The sequence below is a fragment of the Triturus cristatus genome, chromosome 4_2 (genome assembly GCF_964204655.1).
Source record: "Triturus cristatus chromosome 4_2, aTriCri1.1, whole genome shotgun sequence".
Classification (NCBI taxonomy): domain Eukaryota; kingdom Metazoa; phylum Chordata; class Amphibia; order Caudata; family Salamandridae; genus Triturus; species Triturus cristatus.
The window spans coordinates 252,128,675-252,156,486 of NC_140586.1; the positions used below are offsets into that span (position 1 = coordinate 252,128,675).

Genomic DNA, 27,812 nt, shown 5'->3' on the forward strand with positions numbered 1-27,812 from the left:
CCTTGGTTGGATCCGTCCGAGTCGCTAGACCACTCATCACTCCCAGACGTGGAATAATTGGACCCATATCTCCTCCCTTGTCGGTTGAACTGAGGGGGAACATATTCAGCACTAGTATATGGATAGATTCTCTCCATGGAGAAACGTGCTAGATCTTTTTTGAATTTGTTGATCTTTGTTAATAAAATTGTGTCCTTGAACTCTTTGTTATTTTTATTGTTCTCATCATTCTGTTTTTTGAATTGTGCAGCTGACAAAGTGACTTTAATCTGGGATTCCAAGGTCTGAATTTCCACCAGAATTAAGTCAGCTACCCGCTTGGCCGTGTTGATAATTAAAATCAGCCAGTCGCGGGTGCAGCGCCAAGCTATCAAAGACCAATCTTTCAAGAAAAGTTTGTCATCAAGGAAAAGACGGGGAGCGTTGGTGACTATCAATCCTGTGGGTGCACAATTACCCCTTAGATATTCAGTCATTATCGCTCCGTGTATGAAAACCCGTGAATGTGATTTTTTGAGTGTCAATGGTTTGGCCCAGTCCTCCCCAGGTGTTCCTGTACTCATGTGGAGGGTGTCAATAATGCTGGGTGCAGTCAAAATTGACTGAGCCATTTGATCATCAAAGGCTAAGCCAAGACGTTCAGCCATGATGCACAAAAAGAGAGCAAAGAACAAGTATACTCAAAGCCGGTGGTCCCGTTATTTCATAGGTCAGGATAGTCCTCGGATCAAAACAGTACACCAAACAATGTGTGTCTGTGTTACAAAAAAGGATAAAAATGTGAACTCGCAGCCGGGGCTGCTCTAAATACTCTAAAACTACAACAGTTCAAGGGGGGGGGGTTCAAGGAACAGATTTTAAAGACCACTACGAATTACGTCCCCTAACAAACGTACTACATACCGAAGAAATTCTAGGGTCTAGTCACATATCTATAGTATACATGAAACGATCATACTCCTTAATTAAGGATGCGTCAGTAAACCACAATGGGAATGGAAAAAGTGCTTATGGGGTCACCTAAGGGCAGATCCCTTTAAGGACGTAATCCCTCACTCACCAAAAGGTGACATGCTTCATCATAGGGACTCTCCTCCCAAAGGAAACACCTAGTTCCTTTGAGGGCTACAACTCTCTCACTGTGAGAGAGGAGCTCAGGGATGTTTTAATTGAGTGTATGGGTATTATAAAACCCCCTATAATGAGTCAAACGTGTGAGTGAGAAAAAGCAGCGCAAAGGAAAAATCTACCAAGTGTGAGGAAGTGAATAAATGTTAAAACTGGCTATTAGGCTATAGAGGTCAGTTTAATCAGGATATGCCTAATGTCAGGATTAAAAGAGCAATGTACACACGGTATGGATTTAAACCGTTGTGGTGTGTTGACGAATGGTCGACATGTTTCAGCCGTATTGATCATTGATTAGATCGGGCTTTCATCAGGACCTAAACATATGCTGCTGCTGTGAAAAACTAATACAGTGTAAAAGGATATCCACAAAAACCAAGCTCTGGTGTTCCAGTGGAAAAGTTTCATCAAACCTAAGGGATGACAAAGAAGAGGGGGGAGAAACATAATAAAAATCAGTCAAGTCTGAGTGTCCAAAAATGTATGAAATGACTAAGAGACATTGGACCTGCTAAGGTCAAACCCATAAGTAGCAAAGAAACTCTTACCCGCAACAAGCTGGGTGTGAGACCTCACCTATTACCTGGCAACCGCTCAGGAAGGGAGCACCGCTCTATAATAGACAGAAGAAGAGCGAACTAAGTTAAGAGTCCATAGGTGTGGCCACTATTAGATTGCAAGGATCCTTGTGTGAACAAGGACATCTGCAAATAAACGAACACCATCTGGAGATCAACAAGGACAGGGACCCATTAGAAATAACTGGAGAGTTCATGGCTCTGGTAACTATTGTCAAATACTCAATTAAAAAGCAAACGGCTGTGGAGCCACAAATGACATCGCCTCTCTCAATGATTGAACAGGGGAAAAGTATAAATAAGGAAGAATTTAACCCCAGCAAGGAGAAAGGAGAAGCCGTGTGTCAGTTTGCAAAACCTCGTGTTACGAGGTACACACCAAATCAAAAGCAAAAATCTCAGCTGAAAATATCCGTGTGGCAGACGAGGCAAAGAGAAGAAACCAGACAAGAACGGTGGCTATGGAAGACCATCGCAGCGGTCTTACCTGTCCGTCGGTACTTCAAGGCAGCGTGAGCCTGCTGCCGGAGGTGACCGAACAATGGTAGGGACGGCGTTTATATCCCAAATCTCCTACGAAGTTAATAGGTCCCATGTGATACTAATTAGACTGAAGCCAAGCCCCATAGATAGACGCGCTTGCTCAAATCAATACATTGCTGACAGAGCCTTCTGCGCAAGACTACGACGCTTACGCTACACTCCGCGCATGCGTGTATCTTAAAATGAAGCTTACTAATGCCCACACCTGGGTATGGCCACGGATAGCGTGAAACGAGCGCACATAAGTCAAAAAATGCGTTCATTGAGAGAAATATGTTATAGTCACAGAGACACTCGCTATAAAATCTTTGAACACATATAACAATCAATGTATTAAGCTAAAGCACAGCCCCATGGATAAACGCGCATGCTCAGATCAAACGCCGCACTGACAGAGCCTCCTGTGCAAGAGGACATAGGGACATCCAGACCATGGACACTCACGAGCCATACCAACTGTAATAGCAGTAATGTAATTTATCTCATTACCTGTCCATGTTCTCTTCAATATGTTGGTATGACTACTAGACGAGTCAAAACAAGGATATTGGAACACAAGAGTACCATCCGTTGCAAAAAAACATCTACAAAATTGACCCAGCACTTTGTCACGGTACAACATTCACCACAAGAGCTACACTGGACGGTACTTGAACAACCCTTTATCCCCTCACATATTACTGATATTGCTACTTTCTTGTTTAAGAAAGAGCAACGTTGGATCTATAAGCTGAACAGTTCCGAGTCAGGTCTCAATGACGAAATTCCGTGGGTTTCCCTGTAATGTGGATCCTGTACTACATACACATATACATGATCATTTTTTCAATGGGTTTGAGATGTCTCTCCATACTTTGGAATTCTGTAGCTCAGTTATGACATCTTTGACCAGTTGACCCCACCTTCTTGATGATTCTGCCAATAAGAGATGACTGTTGTTATGCTACCTAGTCGGTTTTCATAATCATCGGACAGATCACATGCACGTTATGCATTCACCCACACATTGATTGTTACATGTGTTTAAAGATTTCACAGCGAGTGTCTTTGTGACTACAATATATTTCTTTTATGGACGCATTTTTGACTTATGTGTACTCGTTTCATGCTGTCCCTATGTTTCTCTTATATCTGTAGCCATACCCGGGTGTGGGCAGAAGTAAGCTTCACTTTGAGGTACACGCATGCGCAGAGTGTAGCGTAAGCGTTGCAGTCTTGCACAGGAGGCTCTGTCAGTGCGGCTTTTGATCTGAGCATGCGCGTTTATCCATGGGGCTGTGCTTTTGCTTAATACATTGATTGTTATATGTGTTCAAAGATTTTGTAGCGAGTGTCTCTGTGACTATAACATATTTCTCTCAATGAACGCATTTTTTGACTTATGTGCGCTCGTTTCACGCTATCCGTGGCCATACCCAGGTGTGGGCATTAGTAAGCTTCATTTTAAGGTACACGCAAGCGCGGAGTGTAGCGTAAGCGTCGTAGTCTTGCGCAGAAGGCTCTGTCAGCAATGCATTGATTTGAGCAAGCGCGTCTATCTATGGGGCTTGGCTTCAGTCTAATTAGTATCACCTGGGACCTATTAACTTCGTAGGAGATTTGGGATATAAACGCCGTCCCTACCATTGTTCGGTCACCTCCGGCAGCAGGCTCACGCTGCCTTGAAGTACCGACGGACAGGTAAGACCGCTGCGATGGTCTTCCATAGCCACCGTTCTTGTCTGGTTTCTTCTCTTTGCCCCGTCTGCCACACGGATATTTTCAGCTGAGATTTTTGCTTTTGATTTGGTGTGTACCTCGTAACACGAGGTTTTGCAAACTGACACACGGCTTCTCCTTTCTCCTTGCTGGGGTTAAATTCTTCCTTATTTATACTTTTCCCCTGTTCAATCATTGAGAGAGGCGATGTCATTTGTGGCTCCACAGCCGTTTGCTTTTTAATTGAGTATTTGACAATAGTTACCAGAGCCATGAACTCTCCAGTTATTTCTAATGGGTCCCTGTCCTTGTTGATCTCCAGATGGTGTTCGTTTATTTGCAGATGTCCTTGTTCACACAAGGATCCTTGCAATCTAATAGTGGCCACACCTATGGACTCTTAACTTAGTTCGCTCTTCTTCTGTCTATTATAGAGCGGTGCTCCCTTCCTGAGCGGTTGCCAGGTAATAGGTGAGGTCTCACACCCAGCTTGTTGCGGGTAAGAGTTTCTTTGCTACTTATGGGTTTGACCTTAGCAGGTCCAATGTCTCTTAGTCATTTCATACATTTTTGGACACTCAGACTTGACTGATGTTTATTATGTTTCTCCCCCCTCTTCTTTGTCATCCCTTAGGTTTGATGAAACTTTTCCACTGGAACACCAGAGCTTGGTTTTTGTGGATATCCTTTTACACTGTATTAGTTTTTCACAGCAGCAGCATATGTTTAGGTCCTGATGAAAGCCCGATCTAATCAATGATCAATACGGCTGAAACATGTCGACCATTCGTCAACACACCACAACGGTTTAAATCCATACCGTGTGTACATTGCTCTTTTAATCCTGACATTAGGCATATCCTGATTAAACTGACCTCTATAGCCTAATAGCCAGTTTTAACATTTATTCACTTCCTCACACTTGGTAGATTTTTCCTTTGCGCTGCTTTTTCTCACTCACACGTTTGACTCATTATAGGGGGTTTTATAATACCCATACACTCAGTTAAAACATCCCTGAGCTCCTCTCTCACAGTGAGAGAGTTGTAGTTCTCAAAGGAACTAGGTGTTTCCTTTGGGAGGAGAGTCCCTATGATGAAGCATGTCACCTTTTGGTGAATGAGGGATTACGTCCTTAAAGGGATCTGCCCTTAGGTGACCCCATAAGCACTTTTTCCAATCCCATTGTAGTTTACTGACGCATCCTTAATTAAGGAGTATGATCGTTTCATGTATACTAAAGATATGTGACTAGACCCTAGAATTTCTTGGTATGTAGTACGTTTGTTAGGGGACGTAATTCGTAGTGGTCTTTAAAATCTGTCCCTTGAACCCCCCCCCTTGAACTGTTGTAATTTTAGAGAGACCTTGAATGCTTCCCAAAGCGTACCTACTTGCTGCACTGTCCCCTTGTTCCTGTCAAAGAAGTCGGTTATGGCTTCTCCCAGTTCCGTCTTCAAGACCTCGTCTAGGAGTGCTTCCGGCGCTAGTCGCCAACTTCTGGAGCCCGCCAAGGAGCCCGGGATAGTCAGGGTGAGGCAGACCGGAGAGTGGTCAGATAGTGTGCGGGCCAGGTGATCGATCGCTCGCACCCAGGTGCAGACCCCCTAGACCCCAGCCAGTAATCCAGCCTGGACCATGAGGCATGTATGGTTGAGTGGAAGGTCCCCTCCCATGTCGCTGCATGCCTGTGCCTCCACAGATCCACCAGACCCTCGCCTTCAAGTAGACCTCGCAGCGCCCCCTGGCTACGCGTATAATGGTGAGGCAAGTGTGTAGACTGGTCATTCGCAGGGTCACTGACCGTGTTGAAATCCCCCGCCCAAAGCACATGAGTGGCGCCCACCTCCAAGATCTTCCCCCACACAGCGTTCAGGACATCAGGGCTGTCCGTGTTGGGGCCGTAATAGCTAACAATGATCACAGAGTGCGATCCCAGAGTGCCCCACATCATGCAGTATCTGCCTGCCCCATCGCTCCTCATCCCTCCACATCCGAAGGGCGTCACTCGCTTGACCAGGATGGCAGTACCTCTTGCGTATGTGGAATATGCCGAAAACACCCGGTGGGCAGCCCACTTGTTACCAAAGGCCGGGGGGCAGCGGGAATCAGTGTGCGTTTCCTGGAGGGCAGCAATACTAATATCATGTCTATCAAGGTAAGAAAGGATCTGTCTTTTCTTCCTGGGATCGCGCAGACCCCGTATATTCCATGACAGGAGCTTGATCACAGCTCTATGAGACTCTCCCATAAGGTATGAGGCACTTCAGAGATGAATGTCGTCCCAGGCCGCGACCATGGCAGAACAACCACCCGGGCCCAGTAGTGAAAGACGGGCGTAATGTCAGCAGTGTAGCGTAGCATATACCCCCATACATGTCAGGGCACTGTGCACAACAGACAACTCTCAATTCCCCGTGAGGTCTACCCAGCGGTAACCCCTCCACCCACCCCTCCCACAACAGCGCCCCAATCGCGCCGGAATCCCAGAACCCTCCCTCCTCCCTGGTAATCTGAAACATATGCGACCTGTAAACAGGTCAAATACCGAACTTTTGTAACCTTATAATACGTGGGAACAGGGGACCGCCCTTAGGGGTGCGCTGGCGTGCCTCTCAAACCCTCGCGTCCCGCCTAACCGCAGAACTTCCTAGGCCTTTCCTGTGGATCGAAGGTGGAGGAGACCCAGGGTGGAGGGTGCCCAACCTAAAGAGGAAAGACCCCTGCAAGCTCGCTCCAAGGGTGCCCGTAGGTCTGGGCAGCAAAACCATGAACAGTTAAAGGCTGCACACTAGCGCAGCAGCAACCAGACCCACACAAATCACACAGTTCGACACCAGGCATAGTCACTTATCTGACGGTGGCCGCACAGGGACAGGATCGTCTCCCCTCCGCCGCAGGCGCGACGTGCAGCAGGAGCAGCGCCCTCTTCGGACAAGAGCAGGCCATCAAAGCATGTCAAAGGGGCCGTCCATCCCAGCAGTGCAACAGTGCGCCAACAGCTCTCCTCAAGACGGGTCGCCGCCACCCGCAGCAGCGAGCCGCGTTGGTCAATCGTCCCCCGGGGGAGACCGTGGGCCGGCGCGGGTTCCCTTGTTGGCATGGTCGGGGGAGGTGCGGCGGAGAGAACCCAGGAACTCCTCCGCCTGCTGTGGGTTAGTGCAGAGTATCGTGCGGTCGCGGTGTTTGATCCGTAGCTTAGCTGGGTAGAGCAGGGCGTATTCAATGTTTTCTTTGCGCAACTTTTGCTTCACCTAAATGTATTTCCGCCTTGCTTCTTGCACTGCCATGGTGAAGTCGGGATAGATGGAGAATGAGTTGCCCTCGTATTGCAAATCCGGGATGTCTCGGGCATTCCGCAAGGCTGCGTCGCGGTCACGGTAATTCAGCAGTCTGGCCACGATGGGTCGAGGCGGAGCACCCACTGGTGGTCGAGGGGAAGGCAGTCTCCCTGTGTTTCCCATTTCTGGATGGGAATTCCTGCTTCCCATTTGAGGCCCTGGTTGGACCTGTTCAACATGCTGCCGAAAGTTTGTTTCAGTTGTGGATTGTGTTCCTGCTTTTGCTGGCTTGTTGGGACGCTTCTAGACTTCTAGTCTGAGTTCTTTGTGTGACCTCTGCACCGCAGCCTTCATGTTGGGTTTACTTGTAGTTGTGTGGCGCTGGATCCTGTGTTTGGTCTGTCCTTCCCTAACTCCCTGGAGGGCTTGGGGCTGGGGTTGTGGTTACTGTCTTTGATGCTGCTGTGGGTCTTAGTAGATTTATGTAAATTTACCCCTCAGGCCAGGGGCTAGAGGAGGGATTTGTGTGTTGCAGGAGAAGGGGTCTTAGCCTGACTTCAGGGAAGCAGTGTAGCCTCCTTGGGGGTAAGGGAATGTATTGATATACACCACATTTGGAGGCAGAGAAGCCTTCTCCCATTTGTTTGTCCTCTCATTCTTTTATTAACAATGGGTATGCTTGAGGGAACAGATCTGGTGTCTGAGGGGACATTGTAACAGCATTTAAATGCTAGCACTGGCAGACACCTCACAGGTGAATTGAGTGCCTGCAAGAGATGCCCTCCATCTCCCTAGATTGGGATAAAGTAAAACGGGTCCAACATTGTCAATTTACTGCTGGCCTCATCACCTTTGTCTTTCCTGCAGCTGGTGTGATATTGAGAACTGATCATCAAAACAATACACTTCACAATCAGATTGCTTCTGTCAGTTATTAATAGGTGTTATTTCATACCCAGCTTCATGGTGCCCATTTTATTGACATCAAAAGAATGAACATTTGAGTTAACCCTATCAAGTTAAAAATATGTGCCTTCAAAATTACAAGCTGCACATTGCAGATGGCAGATAACCAACTGAGCTACTATGGCAGGATCTGAACTAGCTACCAGAAACTTATACACAAATCAACAGGAACATAAATCCAATGAACTCTCTTACTATGATTAAAATTTAGTCCACAACTTTCATACCGTATCCTGAAGCAGGCTTGTTTATCCTTTTAACTATTTTATGATGATGTATCATCAAGGGTTTTATCACAATAGTGTGGTAATTGATGATAGTCGATATGATATCAGATATACCTTGGAAAGGCTGCGGGTTCCTAAAGCTCTGTTCTGAAACATGCGGCTGGTGCAATTAAATGTGAGCGCACTGAATACCAAGGCTGCATAATCCTAAAACCACCTCAGATTTCTTTAATCCACTAACAGATACTCTCTGCCCGTTCAGCCCACTCTTGCAGGTTCCTGCTGTCTCCCTTGGGCAGTTTTTTCATTTTCTCCATCTTACCCATTTGTGTGTTTTCCCTCTTTGGCTCTTGGTAAACATCTAATGCAGAAAAATAAGTGCCGGTTCCCAAAAAGAAGTGCCGGTGCCCCCCATTGGCTCAAATGAAGCACTGAGGTGGGGTACTCCCACCCTCCGCCTCCCCTCTCACTGGAGCCTATAGACAACAGGATATTCTCGCTGTGGCAAAGCCCATTGACCAATGACGACTGGCATCTACAGGGAGGGGATGCCGAACGCAACGTCCTCGCTCCAGACTTCTCTGCATGAACTGAAACTGGATGCTGGAACTTCCTTGCCCAATCCTGGCGCTGCTCACATGCAACATATGAACAGCACACTGATTGGAGGGAGCGGCCTCACTCTGTGCTCCACAGCGCACTTGAGGACTGCACTTACTCTCAACCCAGCTGTCTTAAGACAGCTGGGTTGAGAGATTTAAAGGGCCCATGTGTGACTGGCCATTGCAAGACAGCCGGCCAACAAGACATGCGCACTTTAAACAGTGCATTAGACAGCCCACCCTCCTTCCTGCTGCTGTCAGTCAGCAGCGCCCCCGTCCTGATGCTCGGCTCGGGACGGGAGATGAGAAATAAAATGGTGATGAACTACCATTTTATTTTTAATCTCAGGGATTTGGGGGGGGATTTTAAGTGGGGCAATGCTCCTCCGCTCCAACGGAGGAACCGCCACTGCCATTGACGGACTGGGTTGTTCACTCTGACGGAGGTGTACTTTAGCACCTACCTCTAATATAAAGTCTTGTCATACCTAAACTTGGTGGATTTGGGATATTTTGAGAATATAAAATTACTAACAATATAAAAATGCTAAAATCTTCTAATTGCATATTCATTTTGCTAGATAAGTACTAATGGTGCAACAGTGAAAAATGCAGTCTATACATCATCACCCTGAGGAAGCAATTTTATTACTGACACAATAGCAAGCAAGGAAGTTCGCACTGTATCTGCTAGGACAATGTGCAGAAAATTTGCCAATTGAATTCCGCCTCTATGTTCATTTATTTGTTGTCTGGCCACCTCGAATGTAATTGTTGTTCGTGTTCAGTAATGTGGTTCAATGCAGTTGTAGCAGAAAGTTTTCAAAACGAAGTTCAATAGAAGAAAGTAAACTGCACTTGGCAACCAATATTAGAGATTGATTCTTCCCTACCAGAACTGATAAAGCTAGGACCAGAATCCCAGACTTGTAGATGGGGAATCAAAGAACATGTCAATATTATCTACCTGCAAACATATCTCAATCCACCATCGTTCACTTGTGTTCAAATATGAATTATGATTTAAGAAAATCACCCAACAGGATGGAGGTGAGCCTTGCTGGATTTAGGAATTTTTAACATGTTGATATTTATATAAGGTACTTTTGTATGGTCTTTATTTTTGCAGTTATGGGTTTTTCAAGCTTTATTGCGGTGGGGTATGGTCCCGATTCACAAAGAACGTCAGAAAATGAAAGGCAGAGACGTCAGTCTCCATTCGCACATAATATCCCAATGTTCTAGACTTCACAGACATTCCCAGAAGTCCATCTGGAAAGCTAGGCACAGCTTTTCGGGCGTACATCTAGGAATGTCATGTGACATTCCCAGCACAATCTTATTCCTGCTGTGTGGATTTTATGACTATGGGATCACCCATGCAAAGGCACACATTTTGCGTTTCGTTCCCTCTTAGTGTAGGAAATACACCCCTCCCCCACCCATGGAGAAAGCACCTTCCCTACACCCCTAATAAACCCGGGGGTGATGTGTGCCCATTCTCACCTTGGAGGGGGAGTTACATCAGACCTGTGTTAGAGTAACTTCATTACTTTTTCAAGGGTGGAAAATGGAGAGAAAGGAGTTTGTAAACAATGTCAATTGTCCATTGTCCCAGTACAAATTGGTCATGTTGATGGTACCACTGATCCATGAGTGCCTTTGCCCCAGTGCAGACTGGCCAAAGTACCTTCATTCAGACCACAGAGACCCTTTGTGCAAATACAGGCTGATTATGCACTCTTGATGCAGGTCCACGCCTCCTTTTCCACATAGCTTCACCAGTTCAGGTTGGTCATGTCCCAATGCTGCCCTCTCTTCTCTACCCCAGTTCAGGTTGGTCATGACCCAATGCTGCCCTCTCTTCTCTACCCCAGTTCAGGTTGGTCATGACCCATTTCTGCCCTCTCTTCTCTACCCCAGTTCAGGTTGGTCATGACCCATTTCTGCCCTCCCCTCTTCTACCCCAGTTCAGGTTGGTCATGACCCATTTCTGCCCTCCCCTCTTCTACCCCAGTTCAGGTTGGTCATGACCCATTTCTGCCCTCTCCTCTTCTACCCCAGTTCAGGTTGGCCAGGGTTCGGTTATAAATAGGATTCCAGTTTTATGGTATTCATTTTTTTTTACTTTTCCTTCTTTTTTTGTCAAAACTTATTTTGCATTCGGTGACACAATGAAGATGTAACTCGTGTATTTCCCATTTTATTCAACTGATAAAGGCACACTCTAACTAGGACGTCTGGTGGGTTTTAGAGCTATAAGAAGAAATATACGATGGATTACCCATATACAATATGGTCATATTAACACGTTAGCATTTTAGAACAAACACATGCACGCCTACAACTGTTTAAAGCTTCATTAGGAAACCCTTCTCTTTTTTAACTCTCCATACTGCAAGTAAGCAGAGACCTTGGCCTGGCTGTCATGATTGACAGCATGGAAAAAACTCAAAGGAAGACTCATCTTCCGTTTTTTCCACGTTCATAAATAAATACAGAGAAGCAGGTTAATTTCTGTCTTTATTTCTCTTCAAAATGATGAGTAAAAATTGAATACTGAGAGCCATAATTATAAACGAGCCATGCCACACCTTACCCTTTCCTAATTCAGTGCTAGAGAATCACGGTGCATTTATTTTTATCTGAACTCCCCCAATACAGGTTGACCACGGTACCTTTTTCCTTGAGCCATCCGTTCACCTTCTGAAGTCCCAGCTCGATGGCCGGCTTCACCTTCGCCAAAGTCCACTCGGACGCGTTGTCGTCCAGGAGGACCACATTGAGTGTCACAGAGTCGTCCGTGCACTTGCCCTCCCCAGTGGGCATCAGGAGAAGGAGGGCGGTGCAGATCACGGCGAGTGGTCCTCCAGGGTCCATGGCTTCAGATTTCAGAGCCTCTTCACCTCTCCTGCTGGGTGGAATGGTCCAGCAGGAGAGTACAAATGACAATGAAACACATTTCCCCCACACCTCTGCTGTTCCTAAACCATTAGCAATGGCCAAAGGTCGCTATGGTGCACGGCCTCTGTTTGTTCCTGATTAGGGCCATAATATGAGATTCCGCTTTGACACTATACTCTGCCTGATTACATTGTTTACAGAAGCAGCTGCTGTGACCAGAGAAGGCGGGTGGGAGTTTGCTCATATGGAGACAACTTTCAAGTTATCTTACTCAGTGTAACATCTCCTGCTTAGACAGACATGTCTCCATGTATTAATTTTCGAAGTCATATATGCACTTACTCCATTCATCCAAAGATTCATCCATCCGTGCATTAACTAATCCATGCATCCACCCCTCTCTGCCCATTGCCTCATCTTCATATTCACCCTTCCCAACAACGCAAAATTTCCAGTGCACTTTCAGTTAAAAATTAAGGTCAGATCAATTGTTGCAGGTGTTCAGAAATTGCTGGTGCCTTAAACCTTAATTTAAAAAAAAAAAAAAAATGGCGCATTTGAGCTAAAACAGTGAGGTAGATCCAGCAGCCAAGAGACCTCATTCACATATCAGACTCTAGAACCAAGAGAATTTACAAGCGTTGCTGTGTGTAATTTTGGCTGCACAACTTAGGTGTGTAGCCTACAAGCAAATCTAGGGTCTGCAACCACCGCCACAGCACATTCTGAAGTCACGTCTTCCTATAGATGGTGACCCTGTTAACATTTTCTTTATGGAAATACAGTTTATCAGAATGATACAAGACAAACCCACAGACAAATGACCCTCTGTGGCTTCCACTGTCTATCAGATCTTAACTGGCTTGTTAACGACTCAACAGTGTCAATCTAATGGGGAAACAGGCAGTTGACCTCAGGCTAACCAACTCCATGCGTGGCAGGCTTCGGCCATTACACTCAATTTGAGATGAAATTACTAAATTATTACCATTGTAAAGGATGCAAACATGTCTTCTGAAAGTCTTATTGGAAACAGATGCCTCTCAAAAAGCACCGCTTGACGGTTGAGGCAAAGGGGGCGAGTAAGGGCGATACCCAGGGCATAGTTTGTAAATAACTAAATAAACAGATAAGTTCAAGTGCAGCCCCTTCTGCCTGCATGGACACTGCATACAATTTGGTGTAATACCTGATCTGAAACAAGTGAAGTTAGCATGGCCCCCTTCCTGCAGAGGAGTTCGGAGTTGGAGGGGAGTGTGGTTCTTTCCCAGAAAAATTATATAAATTACATTTTAAAGCCAGTTTTCACTTAACCACCTTAGGTACTGAAATAGCTCTTATGAAATATTCAAGTACTTTCAAGGTCCAGTTTGGGGTGAGTGAAATGGATTTAATCCATGACTGGTGATAATCTCTGACCATTTTCAGGATGGGAAAAATGTAATGAAATGTGTGCCTGATCACAAACATATATGCTTGTGTGCGTTCAGAAACTTTCAGGTCAAGCAGTGCCTTGAACTGTTCACTCTCCATTTCATGTGTGGGATTTACTCCCACGCAATATTACAGAAATATAGGGAAATATGCAAGAGAAACTGCAGGATTTGCTTTGTGAATTCCTTGCAGCCATAGATCCAGCCATCTACGCATGTACCGTAATTCGACGTGTGTAAATGGTTTTGTGAATCAGACCCTGCATTTCATCGTCCAGACATGAAGTCATCAGTTGGCTTGGGGAAGAAGGCCTGAAGTGAGGTTCAAGAGGTTCCAGCGGACATGCGTCCCTCAGCCCGCCCCTCCCGAGTGGTGGGCCGTGTAAACTAGGGCGTTTTATGAGGTGCTTGTAACTGGCAACACAGATAGCTGGTGTTTGTTTTCGTAAATTGTTCCGTCAATCTGCTCCGGGAAAAGTCAACATTCATTACAAAACGGAAATTAACCAATTAGGTTAGCTGGGTACAGATGCCGTTACCAGATGACAGGAACCACTTGTACCCAGCCCGGGGCTTCCATTCAGCAAAGCAGTGCAGGCAGGCGCTGTAGTTTTGGTTCACTGCAATAGAACGAAATAGGCCAATACACGTGAAAACAGTGATTTGTAAAATTAAAACACAGGCATGTAAAAATCCAAGTAATGTTGAGTCAGAGTGTCGTAAAATATGGACATAAAAGACAGGTTTGCATTTGTTTGCGTACATTTTGGAATGCGTACCAATTCGAAAGAGTGTAAGGAATTTTTCCAACAGTAACAGGTGCACCTCCACCAGCCCCTTGAAACTAGGCAATGAGGGGGGGGATTAGACGTGTATCTCGAATTGCCACTCGAACTTTTCTACAAGGAATCCATCATTATCCAAGTGTATCTCCACCAAACACAGGTAGGCCTTTCGACAGGTCTCCACCTGGTGTAAATCCAGACGTGGGCAAATAGTCAACAAGTCACACCTGATCACAATTACTCGCAGCGGGGATCGAGCACAATTTGAAGCACATAATGACAATTCATCCCTCGCGGAAGACTCTATCCTCCTCCCCTTGTGATGCGCCATTTAGAGAACGCTGCTGCCCGCGTCCCACGCAGGGGGACATCAGCAGGGCAGCTCTCTAGTGGCCACTCGTCGGAGCCTCCCCCCCCCCCCCCGTTCCATCTCTCGAGAGAGACCGTGCCTTGGGGAGGGGAGGCCCCCAATGGGCAGTGCTGGGGGAGGCGGGCCACTGGGCTGGGCTGGGCGGGGCCAGGCCCTATTTAAGCCTCCTGCCCCCGCAGATCGCCCTCTGCTTCCTGTGTCCACTCCTGGCCGCGCGAGATCCCACCCTTTCCGCTTACCCTGCGCGGCGTAGGCAGCGCGCAACTGGAATGTTATAATGTTTTTTCTTGTGTTGCAGGCGGAGTTACAGGGCGATCTGGAGGCAGAAGGGTACAGTAAGGGTACCTCTGCGACAGTCGGTACAGTAAGGGTACCCCTGTCCGGCACAGTAAGGGTGCCCGAGCCAAGGTCCGGGAGCCGAAGGAGGTTCTGGGAAGACCGCGACGGCGCCCCGTTAGTCCTTCGGGCGGTTGGGGGGCCTGACCAACCGGGGGTGTGCCATAACACGCTCCGCCCCCTTTAAAAGGGGGCAGGAGTATTAGTCAGATCACGTGATCCAAAGGAGGATCTGAAAAAAATGTGCCGCACTGCCGGGCATCGACCCACCGTGCGTGCTGGCTCGCAAGGCGGGCGGAGCAGCGAGGGGCTGCTTGCCCTGGATCGCCCGTAAGATAACCCACTCTATCATCATACTTATGTTGTATGAAATAAACCTGCAGCAGTTCTTCACCCATAACAAATGTGTCAGTGTAATCTTTGGGTGACGTCTGTGCATACATGTTGAGTGGAGCGGATGACGGTGTGGTCACTAAGAGGGTTGGCAGATTCAGCATGACGCAGACGACGCCCCTCAAGAGGAGCTTCACTTGAGGAGAAAGACAGGCATTATGGTCAAATATGTAGCTGATCAATACGGCGAACTACCAGTGGTGTCATGAAACTTGAAGGAGGGGGGGGGGGGCGGCTGCAAAGTAAAACGGAAGTGGCCCCCTTCCCCCGACCCAATCAGGAGCTCTCAGGCTCGCGTCCGTGCACAGTGCTGGAGGGGGCATCTCTGGAGCTCGACCCAAACCCCCCCGCCCCCGCACCGTGGAGGCAGCGGGGGCTCATGTCACACCATTCTGAACTACATGGTTTGACTCCACACATCCTCAGGGGACTGGAAAGGCAATTTCTCAAGATATCACTGACAAGGTGAAGGCATTAGGGTGGAGGCACGCACCGTGTGGAACATCAAGAAAAAATGGCAGAAAGAGATGAGCCACGGGAAAGACGCCCTTTGCCAAGATACAGGTGGCGGCTGTATGCCTCGGCAGAAGACTCGGGTTACGTCTCCATCTCTCTCTCACGGACCAGCCCATTTTCCACCACACATCCTCACGAGATGCATGGCAGCAACCATCTTCAGGCCGGGTAGGATGCATGCAGTGCCACACATAGCAATACATCACACCCAATGCCAATGTCACTATGTCCACAGAATGCACACGTCAGACACCTATACACATACCTCCACTGCTCCTGCTCTCCTTGCACTGCCAGGTGGACTTGCCACTCAGACCAGACAGGTGAGAGAACCTGCTAAGTCTAATTCCACACGACCAATTAAAAGTCACTTCACATCTTGGTTTGCACCCTATTATTTATGAATACACCCCAATATTATTCCTTCGCATAAAAATGCAGTACTTCTAGCATAGATGATGCTGTGGGTGACTGAACATATTTCTCATCTACACTGTGCTCACAACACCCCACCCCCCTTGACATTACAAGAACGACAAACACTAACCCCAAGGCCTCCAGTTAACGAATGTGAGTCCATCCAAGGTCTAAATCAGAACATTGGTGTGTAGTGTAACAATGCTCGTGGGACCTACAGAATTTTTTGTCACCGCTTGTTGAACCCGTCATAAGTCACCAAAGGGAATTCTGTGCCCTAATGATCCATACTCTTCCATTGGCCCACACTTTGCCAGAATCTGTCAGCCAGGACACAATGAGCGGGTTCAATGGCTTAAATCAATGCTTTTTTTTCCCTAGCACAACATACTCCTGGATCTTGTAATGGAAACATGGGTCAGTTTGAATGTATTCAAAGCTGCATTCACCCAACATCCCCTAGTAACAACACTATGACCCACCACCCACCCATCGCGTCGGTTCAGGGGACACTCTGCAGGCAAGACCAGCCATCTATGGCCTAGCAGCCAGGCACGTCCAGTTCACCATCTGCTTTACAAGTCCATTCAGAAATTAGGAATACATGGATATAGGGTCAAACAGCTGTTCAGGGCTTCGGCTTCAGCTGTATCCATTTGTAAGGATCATACGTCATCAAAGCGTTGTCTGCTGTCAACAATCACACTGTGCGCAATGACTCACTGTTTCTCACTTTTCTATTTGACAGCTGCTGCGTCTGGGCCCATCCAGAAAAGCATCACTCATGGAGCCAACAGGTGAGACATCTCATTCTGTGTTGTTACAGGGTCCTCTGCAAGCACCATGAACTCAGTGACTTTGATGCAATGTCCAATTAGTCCCTACAAGGTCTCCTGTTTACTACACATTTACACCATGTTATGCATATCAGAATGAGCCAGTCCTTGTCCAAACTCCATCAGAATTCCCCAGAAGGAATTTAGAAAACAACAAGGCCAAATGGTCCATTTTGCGTCTCAGTTTTCATAGAATGTGGCCAAAAAAGCAAAGCCTTTTAGGCAGCTCTGCATAGGCACTCCTCAAATTAGAATATTCATCGCCCACTGTGGCTGGCATTCCTCAGAGATGAATGCCACAGCCCGCTTCAAAGAAAATTTTGAAAAAAATGGGGGCGCAGTGTGCATTTTACAGAACAATTATCAAATAAATTAGATACAAAGTTTACAGGTTTTACAGGCAGTTCAAAAGCGGCCCTCATGTGCAAGACAAGGCTTATCCACAAGAGGGATTTGGAGAATCACAGTTTCCCCCAATCCACCTTTCTTTATTTCCATCTTTCTCTCATCTATCCTTCATCTTGCCTTCCATATGCCTTTCCTTGTTCCGATTTTCTTTCCTTCTGTACTTTCCTCTTTTCTATTTTTCAGGCCTTGAAGTAGAGGAGTCCTTAGTGGTGTCTACAGTAACCAATTCTCCCAAACACCATTTGATTAACAATTTAACAGTTGAAATTAATGCGTGTAGGTGTAATTTCGCATATAAAAAATGGTGTTGAACTTTTTCACTGTGAAACTACTCATTTTCTACGTTCCAAGGGACAGAAGGGCGTTCATATGTTAGCGATCTGTAGTGACATGTGATGTCTTTAGATGGCTGTGTATGCTTGTCATGTCATAGTGTAGCCTAAAATGGAGCCTTAGAATGTCATGCATTCTCCTACATCTCGGCCAAGACCTGGAACGAGCTCCCGATCGACATCAGACACGCCCCCTCCCTAAACACCTTCAGGAAGACTCCCAAGACCTGGCTCTTTGACTGAATGGAACTGCGGACCCCCCCCCCCTGCGCCTTGAGATGCTCTCGGGTGAGTAGCACCCTTACAATTCCCTGATTGATTGATGTGTGCAGTGTTATAGCGCATCTTACATCATCATTCAACATTGCCCTATTACTGTGATGAAAAACACAAACTTGCTGCTGGAGTCAAGTGTGTAGACACAAATTGACCACGTACATACAGAGCCTGACATGATTAATGGCCCAGCCCAGGGTCGTGGTTGGGGCCACAGAGCAGGGCCTGGGTCTGTGTAAGCCCTGATGCAAAGCAATATTATACAACACACATTACATATCAAGCACCCTTTCTATTCCTCAGATATCCCAAAGAGAGTGATCCTCTTTCTGCAAGTCCTCTCTCTTCTGCATAAGCAGTTGTTCCTCAGAATAAAGGATCCTATAATACATTGATCACCGCTGTTGGAGAAGTGGCATACCTGAGGCTTACATTTTTTAGAAGCGCGTGTGTGATGTGTTGTTGGTTTAATGAGCCTTAGATGTGGATGGGTGTAGCTGTGGTGTGGCAATTGGTCACCACATTCCTTCTATTGCATACACAGGTGTCTGCTAATGTAGATATAAAATGATAACATTCTTGTTTTCGATTTCTGATTCTGGGACAAAATATTCCTGTGCAAAATTTGAGCTGTGTGCTAAAGTGTGGGTATGTGTGTCTTTTTTATGTTTTGATGTGGAGGCGAGGGTTTCTGTGTGTTTATGTTCGGTTGTGGTCCTATGTGGCATGTATCCTGTGTTAATCTGCTTTTTAATATTGTACCACTTTTTAGGTCTCGCCTAGGCAGCACGCATGCGCTGCTCTAGGAGGGCCTTTAGCCATCGGTCTGCTCCTTTTCAAGCACATTCATGTTTGTGGTGGCATCCACCTTGCGGGAGCGAGCAGCGGCGTGCGTGCTAATTGGCCGCTGCTCACTCCCGCAAGGCGGATGCCACCACAAGCATGAGTGTGCTTGAAAACAGCTGCTGCTTGTTTGAGTTTCAGCATTAGTCATTCACAGTCATTAAACACAGCGCGGGGCGCATTTTTTTTTCATTCCCCCCTCACTCACTCTCTCTTTCGCTCGCACTCTGTCTCTTGCTCTCTCTTTCTTTCTTGTCACAGGTCACACAGAGACAGCAATTCGTCTTACAATTTTCTTTGTAACGACAATTAGCAATAGCCTCAATATAAGGCAGACACTACTGAGCCCTAAAATATCACATTATAAGTTTTCCCTCGTGCACGGCTCTCTCTCCAAAGTGTCCCATCACATTCATTGTATTTTGTTTGCATGTTACTTTCCTACTACCAGCTGCGGGGCATAAAGTGCATTGAATAACTCAAGCAGTGTCAGTACTTTATCTGGTGCGGGCCGCGCTTTTTTTTCATTCCCCCCTCAGTCACCCACTCTCTCTTTTGCTCGCACTCGCACCACTACCACCACCACGTCCACCACCACCACGTCCACCACCACGTCCACCACCAGCACCACCACCACGTCCACCACCACCACGTCCACCACTACGTCCACCACCACGTCCACCACCACCACCATGTCCACCACCATGTCCACCACCACCATGTCCACCACCACATCCACCACTACCACCACGTCCACCACCACCATGTCCATCACGATGACCACGTCCACCACCACCACCACCACCACCACATCCACCACCACGTCCACCACCACCACATCCACCACCATGTCCATCACCACCACATCCACCACATCCACCACCACGTCCACCATGTCCAACACCACCACCACCACGTCCACCACCACCATGCCCACCACCACCACCACGTCCACCACCACCACATCTACCACCACCACGTCCACCACTACCACCACCACCATGTTCACCACCACCACCACATCCACCATGTCCACCACCACGTCCACCACCACCACCAGCACCACCACCACGTCCACTACCACAATGTCCACCACCACCACATCCACCACCACCATGTCCACCAACACGTCCACCACCACTATGTCCACCATCACCACCACCACGTCCCCCACCACCACACCCACCACCACCACATTCACCACCACGTCCACCACCACCACCTCCACCACCACAACCACCAAGTCCACCACCACCACATCCACCACCATGTCCATCACCACCACGTCCACCACATCCACCACCACATCCACCATGTCCAACACCACCACCACCACGTCCACCACCACCATGCCCACCACCACCACCACGTCCACCACCACCACATCTACCACCACCACATCCACCACTACCACCACCACCATGTTCACCACCACCACCACTACCACCATGTCCACCACCACGTCCACCACCACCACCAGCACCACCACCACGTCCACTACCACAATGTCCACCACCACCACATCCACCACCACCATGTCCACCAACACGTCCACCACCACTGTGTCCACCATCACCACCACCACGTCCCCCACCACCACATCCACCACCACCACATTCACCACCACGTCCACCACCACCACCTCCACCACCACAACCACCAAGTCCACCACCACATCCACCACCACCACATCCACCACCACGTCCACCACCACCATGTCCACCACATCCACCACCACGTCCACCATGTCCAACACCACCACCACCACGTCCACCACCACCATGCCCACCACCACCACTATGTCCACCATCACCACCACCACGTCCCCCACCACCACATCCACCACCACCACATTCACCACCACGTCCACCACCACCACCTCCACCACCACAACCACCAAGTCCACCACCACATCCACCACCACCACATCCACCACCACGTCCACCACCACCATGTCCACCACCACCATGTCCACCACCATGTCCACCACCACCAACAGCACCACCACCACGAACACCACCACCACGTCCACCACCACCATGTCCACTACCATGTCCACCACCACCACGTCCACCACCACCATGTCGACAACCACATCCACCACCACCACCTCCACCACCATGTCCACCACCACCACCTTGTCCACCACCACCATGTCTACAACCACCACCACATCCTCCACCACCACCACGTCCACCACCACCACATCCACCACCACGTCCACCACTTCCACCACCACCACGTCCACCACCACCATGTCCACCACCACCACGTCCAACATCACCATGTCCACCATCACTTTGTCCACCACCACCATGTCCACCAACACCACGTCCACCACCATGTCCACCACCGCCACGTCCACCACCACGTTCACCACCACCATGTCCACCACCACCATCACCACATCACCTCCACCATGTCCACCACCATGTCCACCACCACCACATCCACCACCACATCCACCACCACCACGTCCACCATCACCACATCCACCACCATGCCCACCGCCACCATGTCCACCACCAACAGGTCCACCACAATGCCCACCATCACCACATCCACCACCACTACATTCACCACCACCACGACATCCACTACCTCCACCACCACATCCACCACCACCACGTCCACCACCATGTCCACTACATCCACCACCATGCTCACCACCACCACGTCCACCACCACGTCCACCATCACCAGGTCCACCACCACGTCCACCACCACCACCATGTCCACCACCACCACGATCACCACCACCATGTCCACCACCACCACGTCCACCACCAGCACCACCACCATGTCCACCACTACCACATCCACACCACATTCACCACCACCACGTCCACCACTACCATGTCACCCGCCACCATGTCCACCACCACATCCACCAGCATGCCCACCCCCACCACATCCACCACCACCACGTCCACCACCACCACATCCACCACCACCACGTCCACCACCACCATGTCCACCACCACCACATCCACCACCACCACCACGTCCACCACCACCACATCCTCCACCATCATCACCACGTCCACCACCATGTCCAGCACCACCACCACATCCACCACCACCACGTCCCCGCCCACCGCCCTACAACACACCCTATGTGAGCCACCACTGCTCCCATGTGATAGCATCCTTTACAAATACATAACATTACACAGAACTCTGCCCTAAGCACTACACATATGGGTCATATTTGTGGCCTGTTTGCCATGTTCATCCTCCATTAGAAGTTCTAGACTGTGGTAGATGTTCTATTCGATGTATGACAAGTGCATTACAGCCACAGCACTGCACATAACGGTGGACAGGACATTTGCCGCATTGTCACAGAGTATCTTGTGTGCGAAAAACGAATGTCCTTAGTAGTTTTGGACATGCTGTGTAGGGAACTTAGGATTGGTTTCCACAGCATGTTTCCCTTAGTTTCAAAGGCAAATATGCTTATTCAGTTTGAGGAATCTAGGCCCAGAAACATCATCGGACACCCACCAACTCCCATCCACAAACTGCAAGAAGTTGGATTTAGCACAATAGGTACATGAAGGACATGTCTTCCTGAGCTTCATGTGGCTCTCATTGAAGCCAATAGTAAAGGTTCAGTTGCAATGCGTTCGGTATTGCTCAGGATGTCAAGGGAAGCAGATAGTTGGCAGGTAGGAAAAACGTAGTCTAGGTTTCTTTTCATTTGGGATGTTGTGAAGCTTGTTGAGGCACCAACCGACAACATGTCTGGCCATATATGTGTAGTGGTTTGCTTGTGGTGTGTTTGATGCAAGTTGGTCGGTGACTGGGTGTGAGGTGATGTGACTGGTTGTTCCATCTGGAGGCATATGAATGTGATGGACCATTGAATGCTAGAGGTATGTTGATGTGAGTGTTCTGCTGTGTTGGATTGAGCCCATGGCTGGTGGCATGAAAGTCATTGTATGTGGTGCGTTAAAGGCATGTGAATATCCCATTAAGTGATTTGTACCTTGACATGTCTTTATGGCTCACTTCCAGTAGTGATGGGTTCAATGTTCTGATTCTGTTATTAGTATTTGTTCTTTGAAGCTAGCACCTCTGGAGGTGCCAAAAGCAATCAGTGTAAGTCTTTACTTCAGTAATGGATGGTCTCCGGAGGAATAATAACCCCTCACATATTGGAGAACTGAACACCCTGAGGTGTCCAGGTTGGTGTAACCTGCATTGATGCTACTCACTTTCTCATGTTTTCCCACAATGTCCTGCAAACTTCAAAATAGGATCAGGATGTACTTCAGGAAGGTGATCAAAGATTTTATGTCCTTCCATGCCCAAATAATGCAATAAGGGATTTATTCCATTCAGTGCAAGACCTGTTTACTCCAAATGCCACCAGATACTTTTCAAATGTTCCAAAAATTATGACTGAACAACACTCAGCATCTTGAATAAAATATTAAACAGCTGTACCATGCTGTTACTACACAATGTTTTTGCCCGCGTAAATTCTTTGAAGCAAATAATTGACTGCTTATCCATAGCTGCCAAGTTTAGCACATGTGTGAGATTTCAGTGTTTTCAGTGACTGTGTGTGACAATTCAATGGTTTACCTGTGACACCTTGACTAACCAAGTATTATGAAAGAAGAACATGTAAGTCTTCACAATGAGATAGCTTTTTAGAAATTTACCTTTGGTATAATGTGATGGTCTAGAAATAGCTTTAAGACAGCTACTTTTTATTTTATTAAAAAAAAGAATGTTGTATTAGCATTTTGTCATTAACAAAACATGTTATCATTAATAAACTTTTCAGTAGTGCATATATGTTGTGTCTGTACAGTACTTATCCAGCGTATGACTGCTAGTTTACCAGAAAGGTTCCATTGTGTCCACCGTCAGGAGACAACAGAGGTTGTTGGTGCTGTCCATATCATTCGGTGTTAGTTACATCAATCACTCACTTCTAACGATAAGTCCATATGTGGGGGTTCACAGATATGTCCACGAAAAGCATTCTACCTGCCCCATATCTGAGTCCATTTCTTGTGGCATCCTCTATGGATGTATACCGACTTTTCAACCACCATTATACTGTCCATGTCGCAACACCACTGGGAAAGGGCAGGGACCTGTCGGGATCCCCAGCGACGAGCTATGTTGCGCTTTGCCACTGTTATACCAAGTGTCACCCATTCCTGAGTCATGTTATTGAGATCTGTGGGCTCCCAGATGTTAAGAACACAGCTCTTTGGTTCTGGCAAAACCGTGACCTCCGTGACTTGTGAGATTGTGCGCATAACATCCCTCCAATATTTAACTATCTTCGGGCATTGCCTGATCGTTTGTAGGAAGGTGCCTGGCTCACCACATTGATGAATGCCGAATAGTGTATCTGACCTACCTATTTTATGCAGGAGCGTACGCGTGTAGTATGTACGATGTAGAATTTTTAGTTGGATTAATTTGAATTTGGAAGGTATCGCCACCTCTTTAGGGGACGCAAGTGCCTCTTGCCAGTCTGTGTCATCTAAGTCGCCCAGCTCCGATTCCCACCTGGCCTTTAGGGCTGTTGCGGTGTCTGGTTGATTATTGATTTTTTTTCCTATATGTATGGGAGATGGCCTTTTTTGTGAGATGGTCCGTCAGGAGTCTATGCTCCAACGGTGACCCCTCTGCGAGTTGCGTGCCTGGTGCAATCTTCTTAGTAAGTGCATGTCTGATCTGTGTGTAACGGAACATCTCCTTTTGTGCTAGGCCGTAAGCTTGTTGCAGTTGGGCAAATGTGACCATTCCACCTTTCTTCCACATGTCTACCACCTTTGAGATGCCTATCAAATCCCATTGTTTAAAGCCTTTAGTGTTTCGCAGCATACCCAACTTCTTTGTGTCCCATAGTGGCGTGGCCTGTGTTATGACCCCTTCCCAGCCCAGTGCTCGCTGCGTCTCGAACCATACCTGTATGGTGTATGCCGTTGGGCCCGTGAGAGTGGTCCGTTTGACCTTATTGTAGAGCGCTCCGAGAATCCCGTAGGGCTCCAGCAGGTGCCTATCCATGAGGTATGCAGGGTCGTCTTGAGGTGCATGAAGCCATTGATTAATGACGGTTAGCTGTGAGGCCCAGTAATAGATTTTTATATTGTATTTATTTTTTTAATGCGATTTTATATAGTACGAACATTACCCGTAGGTGTCAGAGTGCTTTACAAAAGAACCAGTTGCGTTACATGAGGACTTTGATTTGGATTGCATGAGTTACATAAGAGATACAAACAGAAACAATTGCAAATGTACAAGTTGTAAAGTCACTCAAGGAAGAGATACAAACGGAAAAACTCAAAATCACATAGGAATGGTAGTAAGTACAAATGTCTACTACATATACTAGTGGTTAGAGTTCTATATATACAAATAGTAAATTCACACAGGATTACATTTTAACAGCGATTAGGCTTGGACAATTGTATATTACATATTTACATATATATATATTTATGAGTTACAGAAGCATGGCTCAGGTATAGGGAAAAAGCAGGCAAGGGGAGAGAAATTCAGGGGAGAGAGGAAAGGTAGAAAGAGGGGAAGGGAGGGAAGAGGTAGTGGAGGGGGGGATGAGTGATGGGATCAGGGGCATCAGCATTATTCACAAACGATGAGTAGATCAGTGGAAAAGATAGACAATCAAAAGGTCGCCCAGCTAGAGACCGGCTGGACTGGAGGTACGGACCAAGGTCGCTAAGATGGCGGATAGGACAAGAGTGTCTTTAGGAGATGGTCCCAAAATGGCAGGGTGCATATGAGTCCTAGTCCAAAAATTGTACTCAAGGGTGAAAGCGGTGGGCGCCATGTTTAAGGATTCTCTCCGCTCCCCTGGCTTCCCACGGGTATTGCAGGTAATCCTGGCTGCCCCTTCACTCACTGCCTCTGGGCTCCCACAGAACGTCGCGAAGTGCCTCCGGAACATCCCTCGCCACCAAAGCAGCTCCCGAGGACCACCTGCGGCGTTGCCAATAGTCAGTCTCTCAGCTCTCCACCGAGCCCACTGAAAGGACAGTCTGCCTCCAGTCGCCTCGGTTTCTCCGTGGGTTACACTGAAGGCATGCTGCAGATTACAGCTCTCATCCAGCGACTTGGAGAGCCCGCAGCACCATCTTGAGGAAACTCTGCGGGTCCCGCCATCCCGAGCCGGAGTTTTTCCACAAATGGATGTCCGATTTTGTCCCAATCGGCTGTCCAAGGTGTCAGGACCAGACCGCGGCTCACAGCAGCTACTCCTGTCCGCAGGATAGAGCGGAGCACCTCCTTCGGCACCTGGCCCGTTCACACAGCTCCCTGGGTGCCATCCCAGTATCACAACTGGCAGGGACGCCATCGCAGAGATCTCCACGATGCTCGATCGGAGCAGGGCAAAATCCAACTCCAGGTGATCCGCCCGCACTCCGGTGGCGAAATCGCTGCCCTAGGTGGAAAAACTACAAATCCCCGAAGCGCTTATGTAAGGTCTCTAACCTACTTTTGCTGGGAGTCTCATTCAAACCAACACCGGACTGGCTCCACTGAGAAGAAGTGAACATTGCATATAAACTGCTCATTGTTTTAATTTTTTTCTTTACTATTGCCATACAGGATTTTAGAGATGTTGCGGTAGTCGACCATGCCCTACCAAGGGGATCAATTACCCTAAGCTAAAGTAGTTGGGACACTAGTTTTGAAATGTTTGTGAAGATTCGTAAAACAGCGCCAAAGTTGTTGGCAAAACAATAAACGCTTCATCTATAGGAAAAGTTGATCTTAACTATAACTAATTACTGGCTACCACCAGTTGGTAATTTAATACCTACTCCCAGTCACCAGTAGATAGTCACAGTTAGAACCTAGTTTTCATAGAAGGAGTGTTTTTTATTTTGCTAATAACTTTGAAGCCATTTGACAAATCTTCACAAAAGTTTCAAAACTCGTTTGCCACTGACTTCAGAAGCTGTTTGGAAAGGTTTGGGGTGATTCGTCTAGCCGGGGTCGAGAAAAAGGGGGTCCTAAAACATGTTTTCCCATAGGAATTTTAAACCCAACTGCGGCCCGAACTGCTGAACAGAATTGAACCAAATTTGGCAGAAAGCTAGACCTTGGTCCTGAAAGAGTGCTTTTTAGGTTGAGCTTTAGCGGCAGCGCGCATGCGCTGCTCGCTCATCGAGGCATGCAGTAGTAGACTATGGGAGACAAACCGCCCATATTTTTAATTGGCTTCTGTCTTTGTATTTCGTAAATTTCGTCTTCTGATTGATTATGAGGCTTGTTAGTCCCGCCTTATTATGGCCATGTCGTCATTTGTACCCTCCCATGGCTATTGGCCCCTTTACTTCGAGTGTTACACTGTACGTTACATGTTATTTAGAGCTCTATTTTCCCCCTCCCCTGCCCGCACTTCCGTTGTCCTTGCCTTCTCGCCTCCCTCCCGCCCGCAATCCCGTTGCTGTACCTTCTTCCCCACCGCACTCACGTTGTCCGTGCCGTCTCGCACCCCCATACCTCCCTGCCTGCACTCTCGCTGTCCGTGTCTTCTCGCCCCCCTTCCCCCCTGCCGTCCGCGCTCCCGTTTGCAATGCAGTAGGTCTCGCGTAAATGCGAGTCCTATTGCATTGCAAATGCTTGTTTTTTTTGCTTGTGACTCATTCAAAAGCGGATCTCAAATAATGTATTTGCAGGAAAGAACAGCTAGTGCTGGAACCTGGCCCGGAAGTCTCACTCTTTCATCTTTTTAAGTCAGCAGCTGATTTGAATCCTGATCAATAAAACTTAGGAGAAAAGAGGGATTCACTTGAGCACATAAAAAAAACCCCAGAAGAATCTGCACCGAACCTTAACATGATACAGTGTTGCCAATTTCATTTATAGCGTGCACTAAGCCCTTGTGGGTTTCAGAGCACTGTACATGCAGTGAACTCCTGGGGGTCGGCACTT

General features: G+C 47.7%; 1 protein-coding gene across 1 annotated transcript in view; it reads right to left on the reverse strand.

The window, feature by feature from the left end:
• Positions 1–11,903, reverse strand: part of LOC146833580 (guanylyl cyclase C-like) — a 619,755-nt gene extending 607,852 nt beyond the window's left edge. The window contains exon 1 of the mRNA XM_085601439.1: positions 11,702–11,903. Coding sequence (XP_085457565.1) covers positions 11,702–11,903 — 202 coding nt within the window. The remainder of the gene's footprint in view (positions 1–11,701) is intronic.
• Positions 11,904–27,812: the final 15,909 nt, after the last annotated feature.